This window comes from Diabrotica virgifera, chromosome 3 (assembly GCF_917563875.1).
Source record: "Diabrotica virgifera virgifera chromosome 3, PGI_DIABVI_V3a".
Classification (NCBI taxonomy): Eukaryota; Metazoa; Arthropoda; class Insecta; order Coleoptera; family Chrysomelidae; genus Diabrotica; species Diabrotica virgifera.
In genome coordinates this window covers 2609726-2636030 of record NC_065445.1, presented here as the reverse complement: position 1 = coordinate 2636030, position 26305 = coordinate 2609726, and the positions used below count along the sequence as shown (strand labels likewise).

At 32.2% G+C, this 26305-nt stretch overlaps 1 protein-coding gene and 1 pseudogene across 4 annotated transcripts in view; both read right to left on the bottom strand.

The window, feature by feature from the left end:
- The window catches only part of LOC126881766 (calcium/calmodulin-dependent protein kinase kinase 1), a 391062-nt gene that overhangs the window by 44337 nt on the left and 320420 nt on the right, over positions 1-26305 (bottom strand). For all 4 annotated transcript variants that reach the window (XM_050646245.1, XM_050646244.1, XM_050646247.1 and 1 more), the window contains 2 exons: positions 23210-23391; positions 14981-15034 (listed from right to left, as the gene is read on the bottom strand). In XM_050646245.1, coding sequence (XP_050502202.1) covers positions 14981-15034; positions 23210-23391 — 236 coding nt within the window. The remainder of the gene's footprint in view (positions 1-14980; positions 15035-23209; positions 23392-26305) is intronic.
- Positions 24409-24860, bottom strand: LOC126881769 (60S ribosomal protein L23-like; annotated as a pseudogene).

Here is a 26305-nt window from a genome sequence, read left to right as displayed (position 1 = left end):
CACGTCCCATCTGCTCAGCGCGGTAAAGTTCCAACGAGAATGGTTCCCTTCTAGTCTAGTAAAATAAAATTACACTACATGTAAATCAAAATGTAAATTCGTACAGGTTGAAACAAATTTTATATCAAAGTTTAGGTGGGTACAAAAGATATTTTCAAAAAAGTATCCAAATCATACAAGGGGATCATTGTTTAAATAATTAAAAAGGGGTCATTTTTGCAAAAAAAATACTTTTTTAACTGCTGAGGTCATTCAATTACTAATGAAGGTCTATAGTAATATTTTCTGCAAAGTTGAAGGGTAAATCTGTCACATAAGACTTACTAAATTAAATTTGACCCCCTATTTATTTAAATAATTATACAAAAAACTTTAAAAACAAATTTGCAAAAAAATATTTTTAGCGTTTTAATAAGCACTATAAAATATCTTATTTTACAGGAGAAGTTGCGCTATATTATCAGTATTAATAAAAAAAAAATTGGTCCAAAAATATTTAATATTTTTTAAGATATGGAATTTGATTATCAAATGTTACTCTATTTTCAATCGCAAAAACGCGGTTGTTGCCAAATAAATATTCACCTGTATTAAATCTTATTATTTTTATTCTTATGTATATTTTCGATAAATGTATTGATAAATTCAAATTTTAATTAAACTTCCCCCTAAAATGGCATTTGAAAATCATTTAAATTTGTTTATAATTTGTTTTTTTAATAACGTCACGGGTATTAAATATTTTGAAATGCCGTTTCGATAATTGGGTTCCTAATAATTTTTCACTAATTAACAAATATTTTTGTCTTTTTTTCCTCTTCTTTTTTTTTCTTGGAGTTATATTACTAAAGGCCCTTTTAGGGTTAAGTTTCATTAAAAATGTCGAATTTCTAAGTTGTAGATTCTATACCTAAAAATATTAAGATTGGTCTAAAATCACTTAAATAAAATGTGACTACTTACTGAGTTACAGGGTGTTTTATTTAAAAATTTAAAAATTATTTTTACCAAGTACTTTCAAACTATTTGACGTATCCTTATCATACTTGGCAGAAAGTGTGGGTACTATACAGTCTACTAAATTGTGATAAATAAAAGTTTCTAGCTACTAGCAGAGGCGTACGACATGGGATAGTTAATGGTTAACCCTTCCCAAATTCTACGCCACTGAGGTAATTACTATTTTAGCGAAATTTTTCGATTCTCCAATACTTTCTAAGTAAATAATATACTCTTTACTGGTAACGCTTAAGTCATTAGTTTTCGAGATATTGGACGTTAAAAATGAAACGGCATAGTTATTTTGATTCATTCATTCATTCATTTTAAACTTCCAATATCTCTCAAACTGATGACTTTATCGATACCAATAAAGCTACTTATATACAAAGTATTGGAGAATCGAAAATTTCGCTAAGATAGTAATTCACTCAGTGGCGTAGAATTTGGGAAGGGTCAATCATTCACCATCCCCTGTCGTACGCCTCTGGAACTAGCTAGAAACGTTTATTAATCACAATTTATTAGAGTGTATAATAGCCACACTTTCTGCCAAGTATGATAAGGATACGTCAAACAGTTTTAAAGTACTTGGCAACAATAATTTTTAAATTTTTAAATAAAACACCCTGTAACTCACTAAGTAGCCACATTTTATTTAAGAGATTTTAGTTAAATCTTAATATTTTTAGGTCTACAATCTACAACTTAGAGATTCGATATTCTTAATAAAATTTAGCCCTAAAAGAGCCCGTAGTAATATAACTCCAAGAAAAAAAAGAAGAAGAAAAAACGACAAAAAAATTTTGTTAATTAGTAAAAAATTCCCAGGAACCCAACTATCGAAACGGAATTTCAAAATACTTAATCCCCGCGACGTTATTAAAAAAACAAATTATAAACAAATTTGAATAATTTTCAAATGTCACTTTAGGGGGGACTTTAACTGAAATTTAAATTTATCAATACATTTATCGAAAATATACATAAAAATAAAAATAACGAGATTTTAAGCAGGTGGATATTTCTTTGGCAACAACCGCGTTTTTGCAATTGAAAATATAATAACATTTAATAAACAAATTCAATATCTCAAAAAATATTATATATTTTCCGACCAATTTTTTTTTCTTAATACTGGTAACATAGCGCAATTTAATCTGTAAAACAAGATATTTTATAGTGCTTATCTAAAACGCTAAAAATAATTTTTTGCAAATTTACTTTTAAAGTTTTATATACAATTATTTAAATAAATAGGGGGTCAAATTTAATATAGTAAGTCTTATGTGAAAGATTTACCCTTCAACTTTGCAGAAAAGAATCCCATAGACCTTCATTAATAAGTGAATTACCTCAGCAGTTAAAAAAGTATTTTTTTGCAAAAATGACCCCTTTTTAATTATTTAAACAATGATCCCCTTGTATGATTTGGATACTTTCTTGAAAATATCTTTTGTACCCACCTAAACTTTGATATAAAATTTGTTTTAACCTGTACGAATTTACATTTTGACTTTTTTTTATTTTATTAGGCTATTCGTATTCCAATCAGAGTAAACATGTAAATTAAAAATGAACATCCATTTTCAATTTCGTGCTTTAGTTTCGTGTTGCAACGAAATTGAAAATGGATATTCATTTTTGATTTACATGTTTACTTTGATTGGAATACGAAGGGAACCATTCTCGTTGGAACTTTACCGCGTTGACCAGATGGGACGTTAATTATAAATTGTAAAATTTCCTCATCTTCCTTAGTCTCAGCATCCGTTATGGCTTGCAAATTGTAGAAGCCTCGGAGGTATTACCAGAGAAGGTTCCCATTGTTTTCAATCTGGTAGGATGTATAGTAACATTTTTGGATGCTGTTTTATGTGCTATTAGATTGAAAATTTAGTCTTTTGCTAGCAGTTGCCGCTAGGGCATCCCTGCCATTTCGTTCGTTGCAATCCTTGACTGCACGCATGGGTTTGTCCTAGTTAGGTCAGAGAGAGCAGCATATGTGCCTCCTGATGAGAGACTAATAAGTTTCGAAACCGGTAGAGGTGCTTGCTGCACTCTCTGATTGAACTGGAATAATGATGCGGCTGTAGCTTTGTATTGCAACGAAATTGAAAATGGTTATGCATTTTTCATTTTTGATATAAAAGTAAAGTAAATTGTTTGTAAAGCGTTAACGATTTATTTCGTTTGGGGAGCTAAACACGGGGAGATTTTCATGATTTTTTACCAAAAAAGGGAGGCAACTTTATTCTGAGCGTAACTCGTTTATTTTTAATGCTAGAAAGTTGTATAAACAATTAAAATAAAGCTTTTTGTTAACGCTTTAAAAAAATTTAAATGGATTTTTCCCGAAAGGTGCAATTTTTCGGTGAATTCACGTTGGAATATTATTCGATTTGGAACTAGACGACTAACAACGTATTTTTCATGAGCTACAACTTTACTTTTACTCGTTTTATAAATAAGATTATTTTCGATAAAATATTTACTTTTTCAGTTATTTGGGGAAAATCGTTCGAAAACGTAGTTTTTTGTCGAAAAATAAACATTTTCAATCTCAAATATCTCGAAAAGTATTGACTTACATAAAAAACTCGATAGAACGAAAGTTGCTTTTAATCAGTCAATTTATACATTTACGGGCTTATCATGAACGTTTGTTTTTTCACCCACGAGAAGGGGTGACTATTACCCCCCAAGTAAAAGCAACCAATGTCACAAATTCAACTTCGAAGTGGAGGGTAAGTAGTACTTAAATCCACATTTTCATGCAATTCGGAGTTGGCCCTGAAAATTACACGGTATCGCCGTATTTCCTGTTCATTTAACGCATTGGAAATGAAAACATTAAACAGACGACTTTCTTTAAAATACTTGCTCTTTTTTATTAAAAGTTTTTAGATTTATCAAGTCATTTCCCGTAAAATGATACTGTTTTAAAAGCGTTTATAGCTACTCATTCGAGTATACCTAATTATTAAATTATTGATTACTTATTTCGTCAGATTGCATGATCATGTAAAGAGGTCAGAACAGCTTCGTATGCAGAGAATTGCAAATGGTCCTCCGAGGCAATCAATCTTCGTCCAAACTCTAGTTCAATTAAATGTATAACGTATTTAGAGATTTTCCTTTAGAGTTTTCCAATCCAATTTATACGTAGATTCACAGACTTACTAAAGAATTGGATAGAAGTTGTTAGGTATTGCGCATTTAAATTAAATTGAGAACAAATATACAGAGAGCGGCTAAATTATGGAATAAATACATTTTCTATAAAATAGAGGATTTTGGAGAAAAATCCCGACACAGGTCGATTTTTATTTTTAAATTACAATTTTTTGGCATATATTTTATACTAGTGACGTCATCCATCCGGGCGTGATGACGTAATCAATGATTTTTTTAAATGGGAATAGGAGTCGTGTGATAGTTCAATTAAAAGGGTGTTCAGTTCTCTATTCAGCAATATAAACATTAATATCATTATTTATTCAGGGTGGCCAAAAAAATAATTTTTGAATTAAAATAATTGACGCAAAAAGAAGAATGTATGTAATTTATTTAACTCAAAATATATTATATTGCTGTCAGAAAATAGAAAAAACTATTTATTTGGCAAATAAACATTGATTTTCGCTTAAATTAAATGGTCAAACTGCAAAGAGGTAGGTGGGAGGTTGTTTGTGATTTAATTTAAGCGAAAAGAAACGTTTATTTGTGAAATAAACATTTTTTTTCTTTAGTCTGACCATAGTAAAATGTATCTCGAGTTAAATAAATTACATACATTCTTCTTTTTGCGTCAATTAATTTAATTCAAAAATTATTCTTTTGGTCACCCTGTATAAATAATGATATTAATGTTAATATTACAACGATACTACTGAACAAATAATTCAACACTCTTCCCAATCAGCTACCACAGGACCCCTATTTTATTCCTATTTAAAAAAATCATCGATTACTTCATCATGCTCAGATGGATGACGTCACTAGTATGAAAGTAATGCCAAAAAATTGTAATTTAAAAATAAAAATCGACCTATTTCAGGATTTTTTTCCGAAATCGTTCATTTTAGAGAAAATGAATTTAGCCCCTCTCTGTATATTTGACGTACTTGTTAAAGTTTATTTAATATTTTTAATTATGTACACTCTAGCATGTGCTCTTTGTTATTTCCATGTAGTTAAACAGTATAATAGACCTGGATCCCGCGTACAAAAAAAGTTGATTATTAGCAAGCTGAAAATTTGTTAATAGCTTAACGGTGTCTAGTCGGACAAACTTTGATGTATGGGAACACTGGAATAGGGGAAGTTTTAATTGTGGAACACGTTAAAAATTTGGAACATCAGACTACGAAAACGTTCCATGTATATTGTCGGACAGAACTTCCAATTGATTTGTTACCATTTCATTAAACTCTCATGCAAAAATCAGATTGGTGTTTATCACCAACTGGGCATTTTAATCAGTGGAACACGAAGATGTCAAGTGACAGGAATTATATTGGTGATAAATAGCAGTTTGATTTTTGAATGAGAGTTTAATGAAACGGTAACAAATGAATTGGAAGTTCTGTCCGACAAAATACATACACGTTTTCGTAATCTGGCGTTCCAAATTTTTAATCTGTTCCACAATTAAAACTTCCCGTGTTCCCGTACATCAAAGTTTGTCCGACTAGACACCGTTAAGCTATTAACACATATTCAGCTTGCTATTAATCAACTTTTTTTGGTACACGGGTTCCAGGCCTATAAGAATATACTAAGGGAAATAAAAAGAGCAAAAGATATATGGTTGAGGGAGAAATGTACGGAAATTGAAACATTACAACGAAAACATGATGATTTACATATGCACAAAAAATTAAAGAGGTTCAGAATACTAGAAAACAACGAAATACAGATATTGTTGTTGACATCAAGGGAAAATTTTGACTACAATTGGAAACATATTAAAAAGATGGAAATAATACATACAAGAATTATTCGAAGATACAGCAAGAATGCCAACTGAAATGGACAATCCCTAAGGCCCAGAAATAACAATAGAAGAAGTAACTATGGCCATTAAGCGGATTAAAGATGGGAAATCACCAGGACTGGATAAAGTGTATTGTGAAATTTTAAAGCTATTAAAGGTACACCAAATCACATCTCTTACGAAGCTATTCAACAATATATGAGACTGGATACTTACCAAAAGACTGGGTGCTTCATTCCCCTTCCCAAAAAAGCCAATACTAGGTAATGTGAAGAATATTGTTTAATTAGTTTGATGAGCCATGTACTTAATGTACTCCTCAGTATCGTTCTCTGTCCTATCCTATACCAAATTAGAAGATCATTCAAGTGAAGTTCAATCTAGATTCAGAACAGGGCTTGGAACAAGTGAAGTACTTTTCAGTTTCAAATTATAATAGGTTTGTTCTAGCAAACAGTCAAACTAGTCAGAAACCGTCAGCAAACAGCTGGTCAGTGAGAAAACATAATACAGTCATCAGTGCTATCCCCTCTAGTCGCGCTGGTCCACTATTCGTTGATGGTTTCAAACCGTTTGAAACTGATGCTAGAACAAACCTAATATAGCGAGCCAGGGATGTCAACTGCGATGTGTAGACATGTTTCATTGATTTTGAGAAGGCACCATGTACACCAATAAAGTACCACATGGGAAATTAATCAATATCCTAAAAACATCAGGAGTCGATGTTAATGATATACGAGTGATCTCAAAACTTATATCTCCAAGAAAAAGCAACTGCCAGATCTTCACTGTCGAAAAAGGAGTTAGACAGAGTTGCATACTGCCTCCAGCATTATACTGACAGATATATATGACTTTGCTGGCTGGCAGATAGTGCGGAGGGGCTCCAAAGGATGCTTAGTAATGTTGTAGAAACATGTAACAAATACAGGCTAAAACTAAATTGCAACAAGATAAAAAGAATGATCATAAGTAAGAAGACTAACATAAACGGCCAAATTACAATTAGCAGTATACTGTTAGAAAGAGTGAAGAAAATATGCTATTTGGGCTGCAATATCTTGGATCATTGCTACGAAATAAAAACTCGTATTAAGAAAAACAGAAGCTTTTTTAACGGTAATAGGAATATTCTTTGCAACTTATCTTTAGGTATCAATATACGGATAAGGATTCTTAGATGTTACGTCTTTAGTGTAACGTGTTTACATGTTTAGTGGATCTCATATATACAGCACACAACTAAAATACAGTTGAGTCCGTGAATCTCTACTCGTGCGTCAACATTTAAAGCATGCGAATTAAGTCGATGATAAGTCGGAAATTGAAATTTACTAAACGCAACAGCAAGTGACTTACTATCACTTGCTGTTGCGTTTAGTAAATTTCAATTTCCGACTTATCATCGACTTATTTCGTATGGTTTAAATGATGACACACGGGTAAAGATTCACGGACTTAACTGTAACTATTCTCTAAAGGCTAAGAAAAGACAAAGAAATTATTAATACCATAAAGAACAGCAAATTGGCTTACTTCGGCCACATTATGCGTAATAGTAAATACCGATTCCTACAGTTGGTTCTATAAGACTGGCTTCATATATCTTGGTTGGCCAATCTTATGAAATGGACTGGTCTAACGTCAACTGATCTATTTCGAGCTGTTATGAATAGAACAAGATGGGCCAATGTGGTCGCCAACATCACTAGAAGATAGGCACCTTTAGAAGAAGAAGAATTTAAACAGTATATTTTGTCATAATGTTAATATTTTGAATTTGTTCAGCAAAAATAGCTTACAGCATCTCAAAATGGCAACCGGAGTCAAGCGATTGAAAACATTCCTACCTGTATTTTAAAATAGACACTATTAAAAAAAGTAATTTTCCACCACTACAGCTCTTCTGTATTCATAATCAAAAGAGAAATATGCACGCTCTGTTTGTACTCAGTTTTCATTTGTTTACAGTTGACCCGGAGTGATATGGGAGATAGAAAAGCAGAACCACAATATGTTCGGTTTATTAACTTTTTGTTCTAAACAGTGTCGTCCTTGTTAATTGTTTTCCCAGACTAGAGAATAAAAACAATCATGAAATCCTTTTTTAGGAGCAAAATTGGCACTTTTAGTTATTTTGGCGAAGTAAAAATTTGACATTTCAATACTTTTGTAACTATTTGCATGACGTGATATATATACAGGGTGTCCCGAAAATATTGGTCATAAATTATATCACAGGTTCTGGAGTAAAAAATAGGTTGATTGAACCTCACTTACTTATATACAATAGTGCACACAAAAAAGTTAGAGCCCTTTGAAGTTACAAAATGAAAATCGATTTTTTTTTCATATATCGGAAACTCTTAAGAGATTTTTTATTGAAAATGGACATGTGGCATTCTTATGGCAGCAACATCTTAAAAAAAATTAAAGAGAAATTTGTGCACGCTATAAAAATTTTATGGGGGTTTTGTTCCCTTAAACCCCCCAAACTTTTATGTACGTTCCAATTAAATTATTATTGTGGAACCATTAGTTAAACACAGTGTTTTTAAAACTTTTTTGCCTCTTATTACTTTTTCGATAAGCCATTGTTTATCGAGATATTTTGAATATTTGTCGAATCCACCACATATTTGTATATGGTTAAGTACGATTATAGAGACCTGTTATAATCTGAAAATTTATTTATAATGTACACTTTTAGGGATATTTTAAAAAAGAAGCCACATCTCGATAAAAGGTGACTTATTAAAAAAAGATTAAGAGTCAAAAAAGTTTTAAAGACACTGTGTTTAACTAATGGTGCCACAATAATAGTTTAATTGGAACGTACACAAACATTTGGGGGGTCTAAAGGAACCCCCATAAAATTTGTATTTAAATATATTAAAAAAGAAGCCGCATCTCGATAAAAAGTCGCTTATAGAAAAAATACTAAGAGGCAAAAAGTTTTAAAAGTGTTGTATTTAACTAATGGTACCACAATAATGAATTAATTGGAACGTACAAAAAAGTTTGGGGGGGTTTAAGGGAACAAAACCCACATAAAATTTTTATGGGGTGCACAAATTTCTCTTTATTTTTTTTACGATGCTCCTCCCATGAGAAAGATACATATCCATTTTTAATTAAAATTCTCTGATAGTTCTCGATATATTGAAAAAATCGATTTTTCTTTTGTAACTTATAAGGGCTGTAACTTTTTTTGAGCACATTTGTACTAAGGTAAGTTAGGTTCAATTGAACTATTTTTGACTCCAGAATGTGTGGTATAATTTATGACCAATCTTTTCGGGACACCCTGTATATCAGATCTTATACAAAATGCCTTAATGTATTCGATGGAATAAACAGAGTGGCTGATTGATTGAGAGCCGGTACTTTCTGCAACTTGCTGTCCCGATTAAACCTCGGTTAGAGGAATTTTGTCATGTAAAATTCCGCTAACCGGGGTTTAATCGGGACAGAAAGTTGAAGAAAGTACCGGCCCTTAATACATTAAATCATATATCATATCTAACATATACGTCAAAATTATTTGTATTTTGGAGATATGTATTTTATTTTTTCTTTCCAGTTGACAAATTTATTGTTTAAATTTTATTTTTTTTTTCTGTCATTTTTACTAGATAATTTATATAAATTCTACACACAATATTTTCTGATATTTTCTGTTATTTTTACGAAATACCACCTGTCGTAGATGATCATTTTTGTAAACACGACCAGACCTATTGGAAAAACATGGCCATTCATTTTTTATCTCTATGACCTCACATATTTCTACAAATCAACGCTCACTGTGTGCATTCTTCTTTTAATTGCACTCGTTTGTTTTTACAAATCGTTGGCCTGTGTTGTTGAGGTAAAAAATCAATATCATCAACACACGTCCCGAATAGATTTATAAATGGAAGGGTATCAAAACTTTTTGAACGTTTTTTTAAATCGGAAAAAATCATTTGTAAAAATTATTCAAAGTTACAACAAGTTTTTTAAACTACAGTCCCTGGCCATATTATTATGACCACCTACGATTTTTTACAAAAATCAACTATTACACTATAGGGACATTTTGTTTAAAAATTATTTTTAAATGTAAATTTGTTATGTAATTTTAATACTATGCATTAACTATAATACAGGGTGTTTCAAGCAGGTATGTCATAAATTAAATTACGCATTCCGGGGACAAAAATAAATTTATTGAATCCAACTTACCTTAGTACAAAAGTGTACACAAAAAAAATTACAGCCCTTTGAAGTTACAAAATGAAAATCGATTTTTTTTCATATATCGAAATCTCTTAGAGATTTTTCATTGAAAATGGACATGTGGCATTCTTATGGCAGCAAAATCTTTAAAAAAATTAAAGTGAAATTTGTGCACCCCATATAAATTTTATGGGGGTTTTGCTCCCTTAAACCCGACCCCCCCAAACTTTTGCGTACGTTCCAATTAAATTATTATTGTGGCACCATTAGTTAAACACAATGTTTTTAAAACTTTCTTGACACTTAGTACTTTTTCAATAAGCCAGTGTTTATCGAGATATTTTGAATATTTGTCGAATCCACCACATATTTGTATATGGTTAAGTACCTATGATATACCTCTTATGCCCGGTTGCACCAACAGATCTTAAGCTTACGTCGAGAATATCATAAGAATTAATATAATATAATTATAATATATTACAAATGAATACCATAATATAATAATAGATATAATTGATAATAAGGTAAGAATCTAAAATTATAGTGCAACGTAAGTGATACTCAAGGAGGCCCTATCAATAAGTAGAGCTTAGCTAAGCTGGAGCTTAAGATCTGTTGGTGCAACCAGGCATTAATAATCTGAAAATTTATTTATAATTTAAATTTTTAGGTATATTTTGAAGAAGAAGCCACATCTCGATAAAGGTGACTTATCAAAAAAATATTAAGAGGCAAAAATGTTTTAAAAACACTGTGTTTACCTACATATGTGTTTACATATTAAAAAAGAAGCCGCAATAAAAATTGGCTTATCGAAAAAATACTAAGAGGCAAAAAAGTTTTAAAAACGTTGTGTTTAACTAATGGTACTAATAATGAATTAATTGGAACGTACACAAAAGTTTGGGGGGTTTAAGTGCGCAAAACCAGGATAAAATGTTTACGGGGTGCACAAATTTCACTTTAATTTTTTTTAAGATGTTGCTGCCATAAGAATGCCTCATGTCCCTTTTCAATGAAAAATCTCTAAGAGATTTCAATATATGAAAAAAAATCGATTTTCATTTTGTAACTTCAAAGGGCTGTAACTTTTTTTGTGTACACTTTTGTACTAAGGTAAGTTGGATTCAATCAATTTATTTTTGTCCCCGAAATACGTGATTTAATTTATGACATACCTTTTTGAAACACCCTGCATATTTAATAATAAACGGCAATAAAATATTTGAAAATACATATTTCATATTTATATATTTTTAAATATTTTGTTGAGCTCCTAACCTTAATCCCATAGGAAATGTTTGAAGGCTTTTGAAACGAGAAATTTCCAATGAAAAGGTCACCCACAAAATTGTTTTGACTGACAAACTAATATATCATTGGAAACACAACGTATTGAAGCAACGTGAATTTAACTGCATTCAAAGTAGGCCAAAAGCGGTAATCAAAGCTAAAGGGGGCCCAACAAAATATTAAAAAAATATAAATACGTGATATTTCCAAATGTTTTATTCCTATTTATTATTAAATATAATATATTAAAATAAAAAACAGCAATAAAAATATCACATATTTATATTTTTTAATATTTTGTGGGGCCCCCTTTAAATTTGATGATCGCCCTTACCCATCTTGGCATATTTTGAATGCAGTTAAATTCACTTTGCTCCAATTTGTCATTGTGGTTATAATGATATATTATATTAGTTGTTCAATCAAAAAAATTTTGTGGGTGACGTGACCTTTTCATTAGAAATTTCTTGTTTTAAAAGCCCCCAAACATTTCCTATGGAATTAAGGTTAGGACCTCAACAAAGTATTAAAAGATATATAAATATGTAGTACTTTCAAATGTTTTACTGCTGTTTATTATTAAATACATTATAGATAATGTATAACATTAACATTACATAACAAAATTACATTTAAAAATAATTTTTAAACAAAATGTACCTATAGTGGAATAGTTGATTTTTGTAAAAATTTATAGGTGGTCATAATAATATGGCCAGGGACTGTATATACATTCCGGCAAGTGAGTGCTGGCGGGTTGCGCGTAGAAAAATTGAAAAGTGGAAGAGATTGCCCATTTCTATTGCTGTCGGCCAGGAGTTCATATCGTAGTGAATAATATCTACTAACGTAATTTTCAGACCCCAACTAAATTTTTGATAGAGCAACCACGCATTTGTGACACTCGCGATTAAGGCCACCCGCCAGCTCTCGCTTGTCGGATTGTACAAGTACAAATAAATATTTCGTTGTATGGTACGTGTTTGTATGTTCTTAAGTGTTAAAATGTTTCAGCATGTAAAGGACGGAATAGAATCTTATTTACATAATCAATAAATAGCAATTTTCTGTTTAACTTAATGTTATACGACGGAAAATAATTTCACTACATAACATATTTTTCATGTTTCGTGGACCTTAACCAGGCATTTGACAGGGTCAAATTAAAGGACGTTATCTATTTATTGTACGCTAGAGAGGTACCCTCTAAGAATAATTAATTAAAACAATCGAAAAGTAAAAGTAGAAGAAGAATTGACTGACCTAATTGAAGCTGGTCATAGGATAAGACAGGGGGATTCCCTGAGTCCTTTGTTCCTCAGCCGGATCATGGATGAAATAATAAAATAACGACGGTTAAACTGCCAAACCTCGTAAGTCAGTGTTATGTAACTTGATAGGAGAGACGAAAAACATTTTGACTTCTTTATGTAAGATTCAATTTATTCGTTTTTTGTGTATAGGGTTCTTTTTAGGTAACGATTACATTACCATTAAGTAAAATTCAGTAATATTGTTTTTTTTTGTAGGTTTTGTAACACCAAATCTTAAACTTAAGCTTACGAGGTTTTGTCTCAGAAAAATGCGACTTACCAGGTTTTGTAACTTAAAATCTTACTTACGACGTTTTTGTAGATGTCGCTAGTACCAAAATATTGAGTAACAAGCCTTCGTAGTTTAAAAGATATGTAAAAATATAAACCAACAAAGTATAAAAGTCATAATGGACCCAAAATCGACTTACGAGGTTTTGCAGTTTAACCGTCGATAAGTAAAAACTAAAAACGATATCAAATGGGAGAAAAACAACTTAAAATAATCTGCTATACAAACGATGCAAAAATCTCTTAAAGTGTAAATGATTTACAACGTATGTCAGAAAATTTAACATGTTAACCCTAGAATACGGGTCATTCGTAAATTTTACGACGCTCATAATACATTGGGCATTTTTGTCCACTCTCGTTTATTTTAACAATTTCTTCAATTGAGTACCTTCCACATTAGTATTGAGCTTGATAATGTAGCAAACGGTTGTTATAATTTCCAATTCTAAGACCATTTTTCGTCACTTGGTTCGTAAATTTTACGAAAGTCCCGTGTTTATATCATATAATAAATCAACTGGCTATTATTGTTTGTATTTTGATTTTAAGTGTTTTAGTAACAAAAAATTAAGGTAAATTGTTTTTTCATTCTCATTGCATAATACACTATTTAATATTTGAGCTTTTGTTATTAGAATGTCAAATACAAAGTTTTTGTCCGCAAAACAACTGGAGGGGGAAGCGTCACGTATTATGAACGGGGAAGAGTTCCAGATCCGTTTGAAGATAGTGATAGTGACTGGGAAGAGGACAATTTGGAAACTGAATCATATGGCTCCGATAGCAGTCTTAGTCATGGCGATAAACAGATACAACCCCGCAAGTTTACGTCGAAATATTCTCCAAGACATAGCTGAAATCCTCAACATAACTAAAGGAGATGATGCGAATATGACCCAGAAAAAGATGAGGAAGACTTGTTTCTACTGTCCAGACAAAAAAAGGCGCATGACCATCAACTATTGCAAGGAGTGCAAGAAGTCAATTTGCGGAGAACACCGAGGAGATATTTGTACTCTATGTTCCTAAAAATACCCAAATTATGTTTGTTTCATAATTTTATGCTTTTATTTTTATTCTAAGAATCTTAATTGTTTTCTATACACTGAATAAAAAATTCAAAGTAAAAAATATAGGCTTTTTCTATGGAGTAGTAAAATTTACGATAGTCCCGTATTCACGTGTGGCAAAAACGGTCCCGTATTCTAGGGTTAATATCCCCAAAAAAGACAAAGTGCATATCACAGCAAATCCAATAAGATGTAAATTGGAGCTAGCGGGTCAAATAATAGAACAAGTGATAAAGTTTAAATATCTAGGCATCACATTATCTAGCGACAGAAAGCTCAAAACAGAAGTGAAAGATCAAGTGAATAGAGCAAACAGAGCCGCAGGTTGCCTGAATGAAACGCTGGAGAAAGTAAAATATGTATATGGAAAGAAATGAAAGGCACAATTTACAAAAGAGTCACCAGACCTTTCATTCAAGAAACGCGTTTCTTGAATTAGTACTTTAAAATTTGGCGGAGGTGCCCTAAACTCACCGCATACTCCATTGATGAATATTTGGTGGATGAGCTGCATTTTCTATGTGGATAGGTATGTCGAGTGTCGAGTTATCTAATAGATATATTTTTTAACGAACGTTTTTCTTCACTGAATACCTATGTAACTTCAGGACCTAAGTTATTCTACTAGTCAAATCTGGGTTCTAAAAATGTTTTTTCATACACATCTGCCATATGGGCCGATAATTTTTGAGACCAAAAAGAGTTTTCACTTTTTTCCAATTTTAAAGGCTTCGACACTGGCCTAAGAGAATATTTTAATAAATCTACATAATGAAATTACTTACGTAATGCGTATCATCCTCTTCATTGTATGCAAGCTTCACAATTCCATACGATCCCTGTAAATAATAGAATTTATAAAATAGAAACGTTGTTTCATATTACGTTATTAAATGTAACGTAAGATATCAAAGGAGCATGCATTCAAAAAGCAGAATTTTGTTGTAAAAAGAAACGTTGTAATAACTTTTGAAGTAAAAATTCCTAGTCAGGCTTTAGCCCAGTGAAGTAACGATTTTCACAAGACTCTTTGATACAGGTATCATGTAGCTTTTATTTTTCTTGAAATTAAAATTTTGGTTAGAACTGTACACAGCCGCAGTATTCATTGAGCTTTATATAGTTAAGTTGCGTATGTTTAGTTTTAAGAATGTTTTACTTCTGCCTAAACTACCCACTATTTCCAAATCTCCTCTATCATTAAAAACGTATAGATGTAATTATGATCTTTCTTTTTAGTACCCCTTTGCATTACTACGAATACTAGCTACAGCTATAAATAGTCAAACACCCCACGATTTTATTTCATTTCTAGTTTGTTGTCGAAATGGCTGCTAATGTCAATTTATAATTTTTTTTAATAGTGAAAAAAAATCCACGCTATTTTAGGTTCCAATTATTTTCACATATTCGGTGTGTTCACCTTTAACTCTTAGGTGTGCAGCCTGATTCCGGTAAAGATTTGTAATTATTTTCAAATCTTGGTTGTTAATTCCTACTTCTTTCAGTATTTGCATCATCTTGGTAATGTACTCGATCAAACGATTTCTCGTAATCAACCAGACATGCATATACGTCGTAACTGACTTCCCTGCATCTCTGACCTCTCTCGTAATACCAACAGCATTTTTGAACCCGAACTGGTTGGGGGAAATTTGACTTTCACATAGCTTGTAAATTCTCTTATGGATTATCTTTAAGTGACTCATCATCAGGTTTATCGTAAGGTATTCTTTGCATTTTTTGCTTCCTGTTTTCTTTGGAAATGCAATAAACTCAGACTTCAGCTATGCTGTTTGTATTTTTCAGAGTTGTATATGTTATTGACCATCTTTGTGATTATTGCTATTGATTAGTTGTTCATTAATTTGAGTAGTTCAGCTTGTTTATTATCGGGGCCTGAGCTATGCCTTCCTTTGTTTGTGTTATTGCAACGTAAACGTCCTGGTGCAATATTATTAGTCCATCATTTACCTCTTATTCTAGCTCAAAGGTGTTTTGTCTTTGGTATTCCAATAGTTTCTATAAGTAAGTATAAACAAAAACTGTATTTCCTCCTTTTTCATATTTACTCAGGTTTTTGAGTACTTGAAACTGTCTTTCGGCCCTTTTCCTAGACGAAAAGAAAGTAGATACGTTACCGTTGTCCTTTCTGCTTTCTTCTGTAGTCGTCGTCTCGGTGCTTATAAATTGTTAACAGCCGGAGATTCAGGATGTAACCAGAAAGCAGTTTCCTTTGACGAAAAGTCTTCGATTTAAAATATTGCTTATTATTTTATTTTAATTATTTTAATTGTTTTATAGCAGTAAACTTTGTCTCCGAGACTCGTCTCTAAGTGTTCTTTCCACGTTCTTATTTTACTCTGTTTATCGAAGATGATGTTTCCATCAGAATTAGTTAGATTCCCTTTCATCCGGCCACGATGTATTATATGTATGTTACCGTTCAAATTGATTCTCAGTTAGAGTTGACTTTTCCTAGTTTGAGTCAACTTCAACTGAAACGAGCAGTAAAAGTTGACTTGAAAAATTTTTACTAGTTGAAGTTGACTCTTCCTAACTGTTGTTAGTAAAAGTAGATTATACAATTTATACGAGTATAATCTCACGTGCATTTTTAATGAGTGTGCGTCTCTTTGTTTTGACCGCTTCAACTACTTATTAGTCCAGACTGTAACGTCGCCCCCGTTAGGTAAATTATTCTGATTCGATTTTTTTGCACAAACTTACTCAAACAAATACATCTTTATAACAAATACACAGTGTCAGGCGGTACCGCGGTCGAAAAATTGTTTAATCAATTTTTGTTAACCAAATTCACAAAAATAATTTTTATCTACTCTACCTCATATTATGTATAAGTTTTTATCGTGTGAAAATTGTAAATATAGATAGCAGTACATGAAGAGGAAACAGTAGCGATCAACAGGTAGCGAAAACGCGTTCCAAGATTGCGGCTGTAATTTTGAATATTTTTTCGAGATATTTGGCACACGTATTCGTAATATAATAGAGAATGGCGGTACAGAGCCCAATTTGAAAAACATATTAATATGTTGAAATTACTCTGTAATTAAATACAATATTAAAAAAACGAGCTTGTACCGCCATTAAGAAGAACAAAAAATACACTTTCCTCAAATAATTTTTTTTATCCGATGCCTAGATTTTGTGTCATTTTGGAACTACTAAAATTTTGTATTTCATTAGTAGTTCCAAAATTACACAAAATCTAGGCATCGGATAAAAAAGTTTATTTGAAGAAAGTGTATTTTTTTGTTCTTCTTAATGGCGGTACAGGCTCGTTTTTTTAATATTGTATTTAATTACGGAGTAATTTCCACATATTAATATATTTTTCAAATTGGGCTCTGTACCGCCATTCTTTATTATATTACGAATACGTGTGCCAAATATCTCGAAAAAATATTTAAAATTACAGCCGCAATCTTGGAACGCATTTTGGCTACCTGTTGATCGCTACTGTATCACCTTAAGGGTTTAAAGTGTGCCTGAAGTAATAATGTATTTTAAATGGGATTTACTTTTTCGCACTGTTTTTTAGCACACTTTCATATAATGAAATATCCTTAACTTTAGCCTTGTCATGGTGATGACATGTGAGCAATAAATTACAAAAAAAGTTTTGACAGTTTTGTGGTTTGACAGAAGTGACAAAGACAGGACAGGAGTGACAAAGAAGGATAAAATTAGAAATGAGTATATTAGGGGAAGTCTAGGTGTGGCACCAATTGATGCCAAAATAAGAGAGCATAGGTTAAGATGGTTTGGTCATGTTCAACGTCGAGAAGTTAACCACCCAATACGAAGAATAGCTGAAGTGCAGATTCCTGGAAGGAGTAGGAGAGGAAGACCAAAGAAGACCTGGGGGGAGAGGATAAGGCAGGACATGTTGGTAAAGGGGATTAACATTGATATGACCCAAGATAGAATTGTGTGGAGAAATGCAATTAGGGAAGCCGACCCCGCATAGGGATAAGGCAGAGAGAATGATGATGTGGTTTGACAGAAGTTTGAATTTTTAAATGTCAAAGTTCTAAAAAATTGTAAAATAGGAATGTATTCCAGTGACGAAGAGTTGCAGTTTTTTTATTTGTTTTTTGGTAGATAAAATATTGTATGAAACTGTGCGTGAAGTACTTTCTGCGGCCCGCTCGTGCTCTAAACATCGCGTGAGTGCGCAAAAAGCACACTTCACGAACTGTTTTATAAATAACTAAGTATTTCACTCCGGACAAATTTTTTTAGATTATTTTGGTCATTCGGGGCAAAAAAGGTCTCTTGTGATTTTTCTCTAAAATTGATAGTTTTCGAGTTATACGCGATTTAAAATTTGAAAAATGCGAAATGACCATTTTTAAGGCTTAATAACTCAATTAAAAACTATTATTATGAAAGTCAGAAAGTCACCTAATCAAAGTTTAAAGCTCCCCCTACAAGATCCTGAAGAAAACCCTGAAGAGGACAAAATCCTAAACGGGGACAATCATTGATCGCATTTCCACATAGCATTATATCTATACACGCAAATCAAACAATGATAGTAGTATCCTGAAGAAATTTTTGTCAATATTTTATTACTAAGCTGTTATTTTTAGTTATCAACAGTGAGCGCTAAAAGCGTATTGAGGCGGCCGTCAATGTGAGTGCGAGTAAGATTCTTATTCCGACCGTCCAATGGTGCATCTCAGTCGCACTCACATTGACAGCCGCCTCAATACGCTCCTAACCATCATTGTTAATAATTAAAAATAACAGCTTAGTAATACAATAATGACAAATATTTCTTCAGTACCTTGTAGGGGGGTCGTTAAAATTTGATTTGGTGACTTTCTGACTTTTATAAAAATAATTTTTAACTCAGTTATTAAGCCTTGAAAATGGTAATTTTCGCATTTTTCAAATTTTAAATCGCGTATAACTCGAGAACAATAAATTTTACAGAAAAATCACAAAAGACCTCTTTTGCTCCAATGACCCAAATTAATGATGTAAAAAATGTCCGAAGTGAATTTTTTTTGTGAATTTGTGTAAAAAAAATTGTTTAAACAATTTTTCGACTACGGTACCACCTGACACCCTGTGGATTCGTTATAAGGACCTCTTTTTGAGTAAGTTTGTGCAAAAAAATCGAACTGGAATAATTTACCTAACGGGGGCGACGATACAGCCTGGACTATAAATATCACGATTTGAACATAATATACAGTAACATTTAATTTCTAGAATCGGTTGTTTGTGTGAATCAACTTTTACTAAATGGCATTGGCAAGAGTATACTTTAACTAGTTGGAGTCTACTTTTACTAGTAAATGTTGAATAAAAATCTTCATTTTATATTTATAATCAACTTTTACTAAAACCAGCCGTTTGAGTCGACTCGAACTAGGAAAAGTCAACTAACTCCAACTGGATAATCAACTTGAACTGTAACATGTATATTATTTAATCTACCACGAGCCGTATTTTATCATACAGAAAAACTATAACAAACATTTAATGTTGAATGTTGCCATTAGTTGTTTGAAAACATTGTACACAGTTGTTTTTGACGTAGATATAATAATTGCTATTTTACGTGCTGATAAACATTTTTACAGTTCTAACAACGTAAATATTGTTCTTATTTCGTAATTTTATAAAAACATATTTTTTAACATCTGGCAAGGGGTCAAGGAATTGTTATTATTTTATTTTATTCATTATATAAAAGTTATTTTTAAAAAGTTCAAAATCCGAATAATGGGTGGGAAACATTTTAAAAATATTTATATTTATTTTGTCAAAGGTTATACAACGCATTGAAGAGAAATGATTATAGGAATAGATATCGTTAGTTGTATGAAAATACAAATACGATAGTCCTGTGGCCAGGGGGGGTACAAGGGCCTCCTTAATTCAGACGGACTTACCCAAATTGTTTTTATGTATTTTGACCCGTAGAACACGAATTTTTTGGGTAACAGTTGATCCGAATGTCGATAAGATTGTTATAAACAAAGAACTTGAGGAATTACATAACAGCGATTTTTCGCAAAACAAAACATTTGTTTGTATTTTTTGGGTGATTTTCAGCAAAAAATGGTCTTACAAGTTTTTCGTAGGATGCATAATTTTCGAGATAAACGCGGTTAAACTTTAAAAAAATCGAAAAAGTGCAACTTTTGAACCCGAATAACTTTCGACTAAAAAATAAAATAGCAGTTCTGCTTACTGCATTTGAAAATTCAAGTCAAATTCTATCGGTTCTGATTATTTGCATTGATAAAAATTAAGTTTTTATTAGTTAAACAAAGCCATAAACACATAGTGTTTCCCGTGCACAATGCTTGCGTTTTAAGAGGCTACCCTTAAGAGGCTACTCTTAACAGGTTTTAAACGCGTTCCAAGATTGCGGCTCTAATTTTGAATATTTTGTCGAGATATTTGGCTCACATATTGGTAATATCATAAAGAATGGCGGTACACAGCCCGATTTCAGAAATATGTTAGTAGGTGGAAATTACTCTATAACTAAATAAAATATTGAAAAAAGGAGCGTGTACCGCCATTAAGAAGAAAAAAAACTTTGTTCAAATGAACTTTTTTATCCCATCCCTAGATTTTGTGTAATCTTGGAACTACTAAAATTTTTTATTTCTAACAAGAAATCGAACATATTATAACTAAATAACTAATTAGGCAACATAGAGAAATTATCACTGTCATTTTGACAAACCTGCGTCAGATTTTCTCTAATCTGTTCTGTCATCTTTATCGATATCTGTTCAGTGCAGTAGTGTGTTAATTTAAGAATTCGTTTTTGTTGTTTCATAGGAAAGTAGTGTTTATTGATAGTTAATTTATTATATATTTGTTGTTGTTGTATAAGTTGTTGGCCTCTTTGAAAGAATAGATTGTTGTTAATTGTGAGTTTTAGTTATATGTAGGTAGGTATTGTCCTTTTCATGATCATATTTCAGTGCGTAACAAATGATAGGAAAAAGGGTAAGTCCGTGATAATACACATTTATGACATTTATTCTAACATGACATTTTAGTTACATCTGACAGTTGTCACATTTTACTTTCAATTTGGAATAAAAACAAATCAAATGTGTTTCTTGCGTTTATAAAATGGTATTTTCTTTGATTTGTATAGTCTTATAAATTATACAGATTATATTTGTAATATTATTATCTAATTAAAAAAAAAATATTTTTTTATTATGGCGCCATCTATCGACAACTAGAATAACTAGAATAAATGTTATAAAAATGTCACCGCTAGTTTTCGCTATATTGGAAAAAATCGATTTTCATTTTGTAATTTCAAAGGGCTGTAACTTTTTTTATGTGTACATTTGTACTAAGGTAAGTTAGGTTCAATCGAACTATTTTTGGTCCCAGAATATGTGATTAAATTTATGACCTGTATTTTTGTTACACCCTGTATAAAGTTTTAGGAGGATTTTTTATTCTAAAAATATTATCAATAGTTTAACAAAATGGAAAAAGTAAATCAAACGAAAAATAAAGTGAAACCTTCCAAGAAAAAGTCCATTAAAAACCGTGCCAAAATTATGAGAAAATCAAAATTTGTTTCGCTTCACAACAAAAAATGATTGTTTATTATTGTTTTATTATTATTATTATATATTTCATGCAAATACCTTTCTAAATACCTATCTTAACATAAAATTTTCACCCATTTTGGTTTATTTTTATAAATATCTATTTATTAATAATAAAATCGTTTTCTATTACTTCCATTTAGCGCGACTATGATATTGTCAAAATATTAATCTTAGATAATGTCAAAGATTACCACTGTTGCCAAAGTTAATGATACTATCTCCCGAAGTTATATTTTGTTGCTACCTGTTGATCGCTACTGTTTACTCTTAATGTACGTAATCTACGTAGAAATTGTCTGTATGCGCGCCTACTCGTTCGATTTCAAATGAGAAATGCATTGAAAACATCATTCAATCACTATGTGTTTATAGCTTTGTTTAACAAAAAAAAAAAATTCAACCTAGAAAATGATTTGAAATCTATTGGAATTAGAGCATGGAGAAGAGTTGCCAGAGACAGGGGCGAACGGAGGATTGTTCTGAAGAAGGCTTTGGCTCATAAAGAGCTGTAACGCCACTGATGATGATAACAATAAAAAAATTAATTTTTAGCAATAAAAGTAATCAAAACCGATAGAATTTGACTTGAACTTTCAAATGCGGTAAGCAGAATTGCTATTTTATTTTTAAATCAAAAGTTATTCGGGTTCAAAAATTGCAATTTTTCGACTTTTTGAAAGTTCAACAGCGTTTATGTCGAAAACTATGCATCCTACGAAAACACTTGTAAAAACATTTTTGCTTAGAATGACCCAAAAAATACAAAAAATGTTATATGATTCCACAAGTTCTTTGTTTATAACAATCTTATTGACATCCGGATCGACTGTTACCCAAAGAATTCGTGTTCTACGGTTCAAAATACATAAAAAACTTGGGTAAGTCCATCTGGATTAAGGAGACCGTTGTACCCCCACTGGCGACAGGACTACAATTTAGATGCAATGATTATTTAACAAAGATAAAACACAAAGATACAAAAAGTAATGTTAAAGTAGGTACAGAAAATTATATATTGATGGCTAAAAAAAAGGCAACACTTAGGACAAACATTTTTTTTAAATATTTATTTATAGAAGTGTATGTTATAGTATTCTTAATTCTTATTCGTCGCAGATACGCACATCAAGAAGAAGAAGACTCTTTGTATAATGTCGCATGTGATCAATAAATTTGACTTGACTTGAAGGCCGGACGAAAACGAAACAGAGACATTATCAAGAACTACGGAAATACGTTTAAAAAACCGCTACAAGTCAATTTTTTATTAATTGGACATATTTTTCAGGTATTTTCTTATTAATGCTTATCTACGCCACCTTGAAACCATTTTTAGTTTATTACATAATAAAGAGAATATGGATATCTATGACTTACCTGACCGATGCTGTCCATGAGTCTGTACTGATTGAGTTGCAGGTACATTCCTGATTTTTCTATACTAACTCTTCGCGACTCTCTTAAAGGTTGCCTTTTTCTACTACTTCTAGGACTATTTGTTGGGCTACAATATGGAGACAATTGACAATTCGAAAATAAATGCCTACTGTCTGCACCCACTGTAACAAAATAGAAAATAGGTTAGTATATCAGCCATAGAATAAGGTATTAATGGTCAAAAATATTGAAATATGCAGTAAGCTAGGTTAAAAATCTTAATAAAGATATAAAAGTATTTATAGCGATACGCTTTATTTATTATTTTCTTAATTGCTAATTTTAAATATTAAATTTCTTTTCTAAATGAAAATAATATGGGTCATTTAAAATTCACATATATGTTTCGCTCCTAAAATACAAAACCAGATTGTATAAAATTAATGTTTTTTTCTGGGAAACACATTCCTCATTAAATAATTACCTTATCAGACCTTAATAAATCACTTTAGAAATGCATTCGAAGACACTTCTAAAGGGCCAGCGTCTTTATGTCAATAAATTAGCCTTAACTTAAAACCACAGACATGTGTTTTCAGTTCAGTCGATTCACAACCTCCCGTCGGAGTCACACCCCAGCGGGCGTAGGGATAGGTCAACAACACACCCTTACGAGATATAAACGAAGCACGCTTGTTTACCCAAAATAAATAAATATATTACTGTTCGTTGTGTTACACTTATTTTAATTTAAGTTAATTGTTTCCGTTAACCACCAACGGAACATATTTTCTGTCAATATTTATCAGATTAAAAGGTGATTCTTCCGTATCATCATCATCATCATCTAGCCTTCTGCATCCAAAGTTGACCATAGGCCACCCTTAATTTCTTCCAGTTCTCTCGGTATTGGGCTTGCTGCAACCAATTCCCAGCAACCCTTTGGAGGCCGTTTGTCCATCGTGTAGGTGGTCTACCTCTACTTTTTCTATCTGCTCGTGGTCTCCGTACTGTATTTTTTTGGTCCACCTCTCGTCCTTCATTCTGACTACATGGCCCGCCATATTCCACTTCAGCCATGCTATTCGCTCTATGACATCTGTGACGCCTGTCCGTCTTCTGATTTCCTCGTTTCTAACTATGTCTCTGAAAGTTAGTCCAAGTAGTGACCGTTCCATTCTTCTTTGGGCCACTCTAAGTTTTCTTTTAGGAACAATATCCTATTCTATTTTTCTTAAACATATACACATCAAGCAATACTACTTGCATTTGATGCAATTCTGGGCCATAAATCTGCACATTCTTTTGCAACTGGACCAGTGATGGCTGATCCTTTCATTTCACCTTTGTTATTGACTATAACCCCAGCATTATCTTCAAAGTAAATGAAGACACCATCCTTCCTTCTGAATGGTTTCCGCTGCCTGATGATTCTGATTTACCCTTTTTGACTGTGGCTACAATCATGTCCCCAGATCCTGCAGCTGGCAGACGGTTAAGTCGTCCACCAATACCTTGTACAGCGATAATATATAAGTTCTTTGCTCCTGTGTTATCTGCACAATTAATTACTGCTCCTACAGGAAGAGCAAGGGAGATTCTAAACTTCGCTCCCGCGGAACCACCACGTCCTCTCTTGGACATTTTGTATTATTCTATTAAGTTTTGTTGCTGTGGCCTGGGTTAACGATGGTATTTCAGCACCGTAAGTCAGGCTACAAGCACACATTGGTCGAACGTCTTCTTTTTCAAATAATTTGGCATGTTCTCTTGAAGATGTATGATAGAGCTCCATATGCAGCGCATGCTACGGTAATTCTTCTTTGTAGTTCGGCAGTTTGATTGTCCCTGACAATTCGGATATTTATGGACCAATGCTATTTCGTTGAAATCGACTTTTGAATTTTAGCTTGGTACCAGGTTTGTCATGTATTGTGTCATTCCAAAATTTATGTTTAAAGCAACTTTCTTACAGGCGGCATCTAACTCAGTAAGCATAGTTCTAATTAGTTGTCTGTTATAAGAACTATGTCATCTGCGAATCGTAGGTGGACTTTCGGCGTCGCCATTTATTCCTTTGGCGTCCCACTCCAATTGTTTGAAAGCATGTTCCAGTACTGCCGTAAAGAGTTTGGGAGATAACGTGTCTCTCTGTCTAATTCCTCTTTTGATTTTTATAGTGTGTGTTTTTGTGTTTTATTGGCACTGGTTTTCACAACCAACTGACCAGTCAATTTCATAATGATTTTTTGGACTATAACTTATCACTAACTCAGGGGAGTAATGTGTAGTGTGTGTGTTGAGTAAGTGTCATGTTACTTTGCAAAGTCGACGTCATTGTCTTTGCAAAGAGACGCTAATTGTATCCTGTACAGTAAGGGAAAAACCCTTACTGTATAATATAATATGTATCTAAAAAATGTATATAATTTAAATAATTAGGTTGTTACAAAAATGTTGTTTCTACATACGCAAAAAAAACGAAGGTTGATTGACGGAGTTTGTTTTGTGTAACCTCGCAGAGACTCACGTATCGTTTACTTTTCAAAGTCCGACTTATAAGAAGATATAAATAGCCCACAGAGGGATTATTATTGGCATTATGGTATTGTTATTATTCATATTAAGATTAAAAGCGTTACTATGCTAGTTAGCAGTTATGCGAGAAGGGTCTCCTGAAGGACTACCCCGCGAAGCAACATCTTAGTAACCTTATGTTGATGGATGTTGTAAATCATAAATAAAGTTTTAAGTTAGAGTCAGCGTTTTAACTCGACATACCAACCCTGCAACGTATCATGGCAATCTACCAACTTATCAATCCGAACGTCTGCGGTCCCTCCGGTGAGTACCGATCCCACAAGGGCAGAAAATATTTTCATTTATTAATTCATAATAAACGAAAAATTTCTGACCCTGGTGAGATTCGAACTCACGACCATTCGGACTTTTTGATCCAAAGGTAGGCGCTCTTATTACTGAGCCACAGAGGGGGTGATTTTTATAGATTTGATATATATCTTTGTATGTACGTTTGTCAAATCCTTCTTTTCTATCGTAGAGAACTCATTTTCAAAGACCGTAACAAAAATCCAC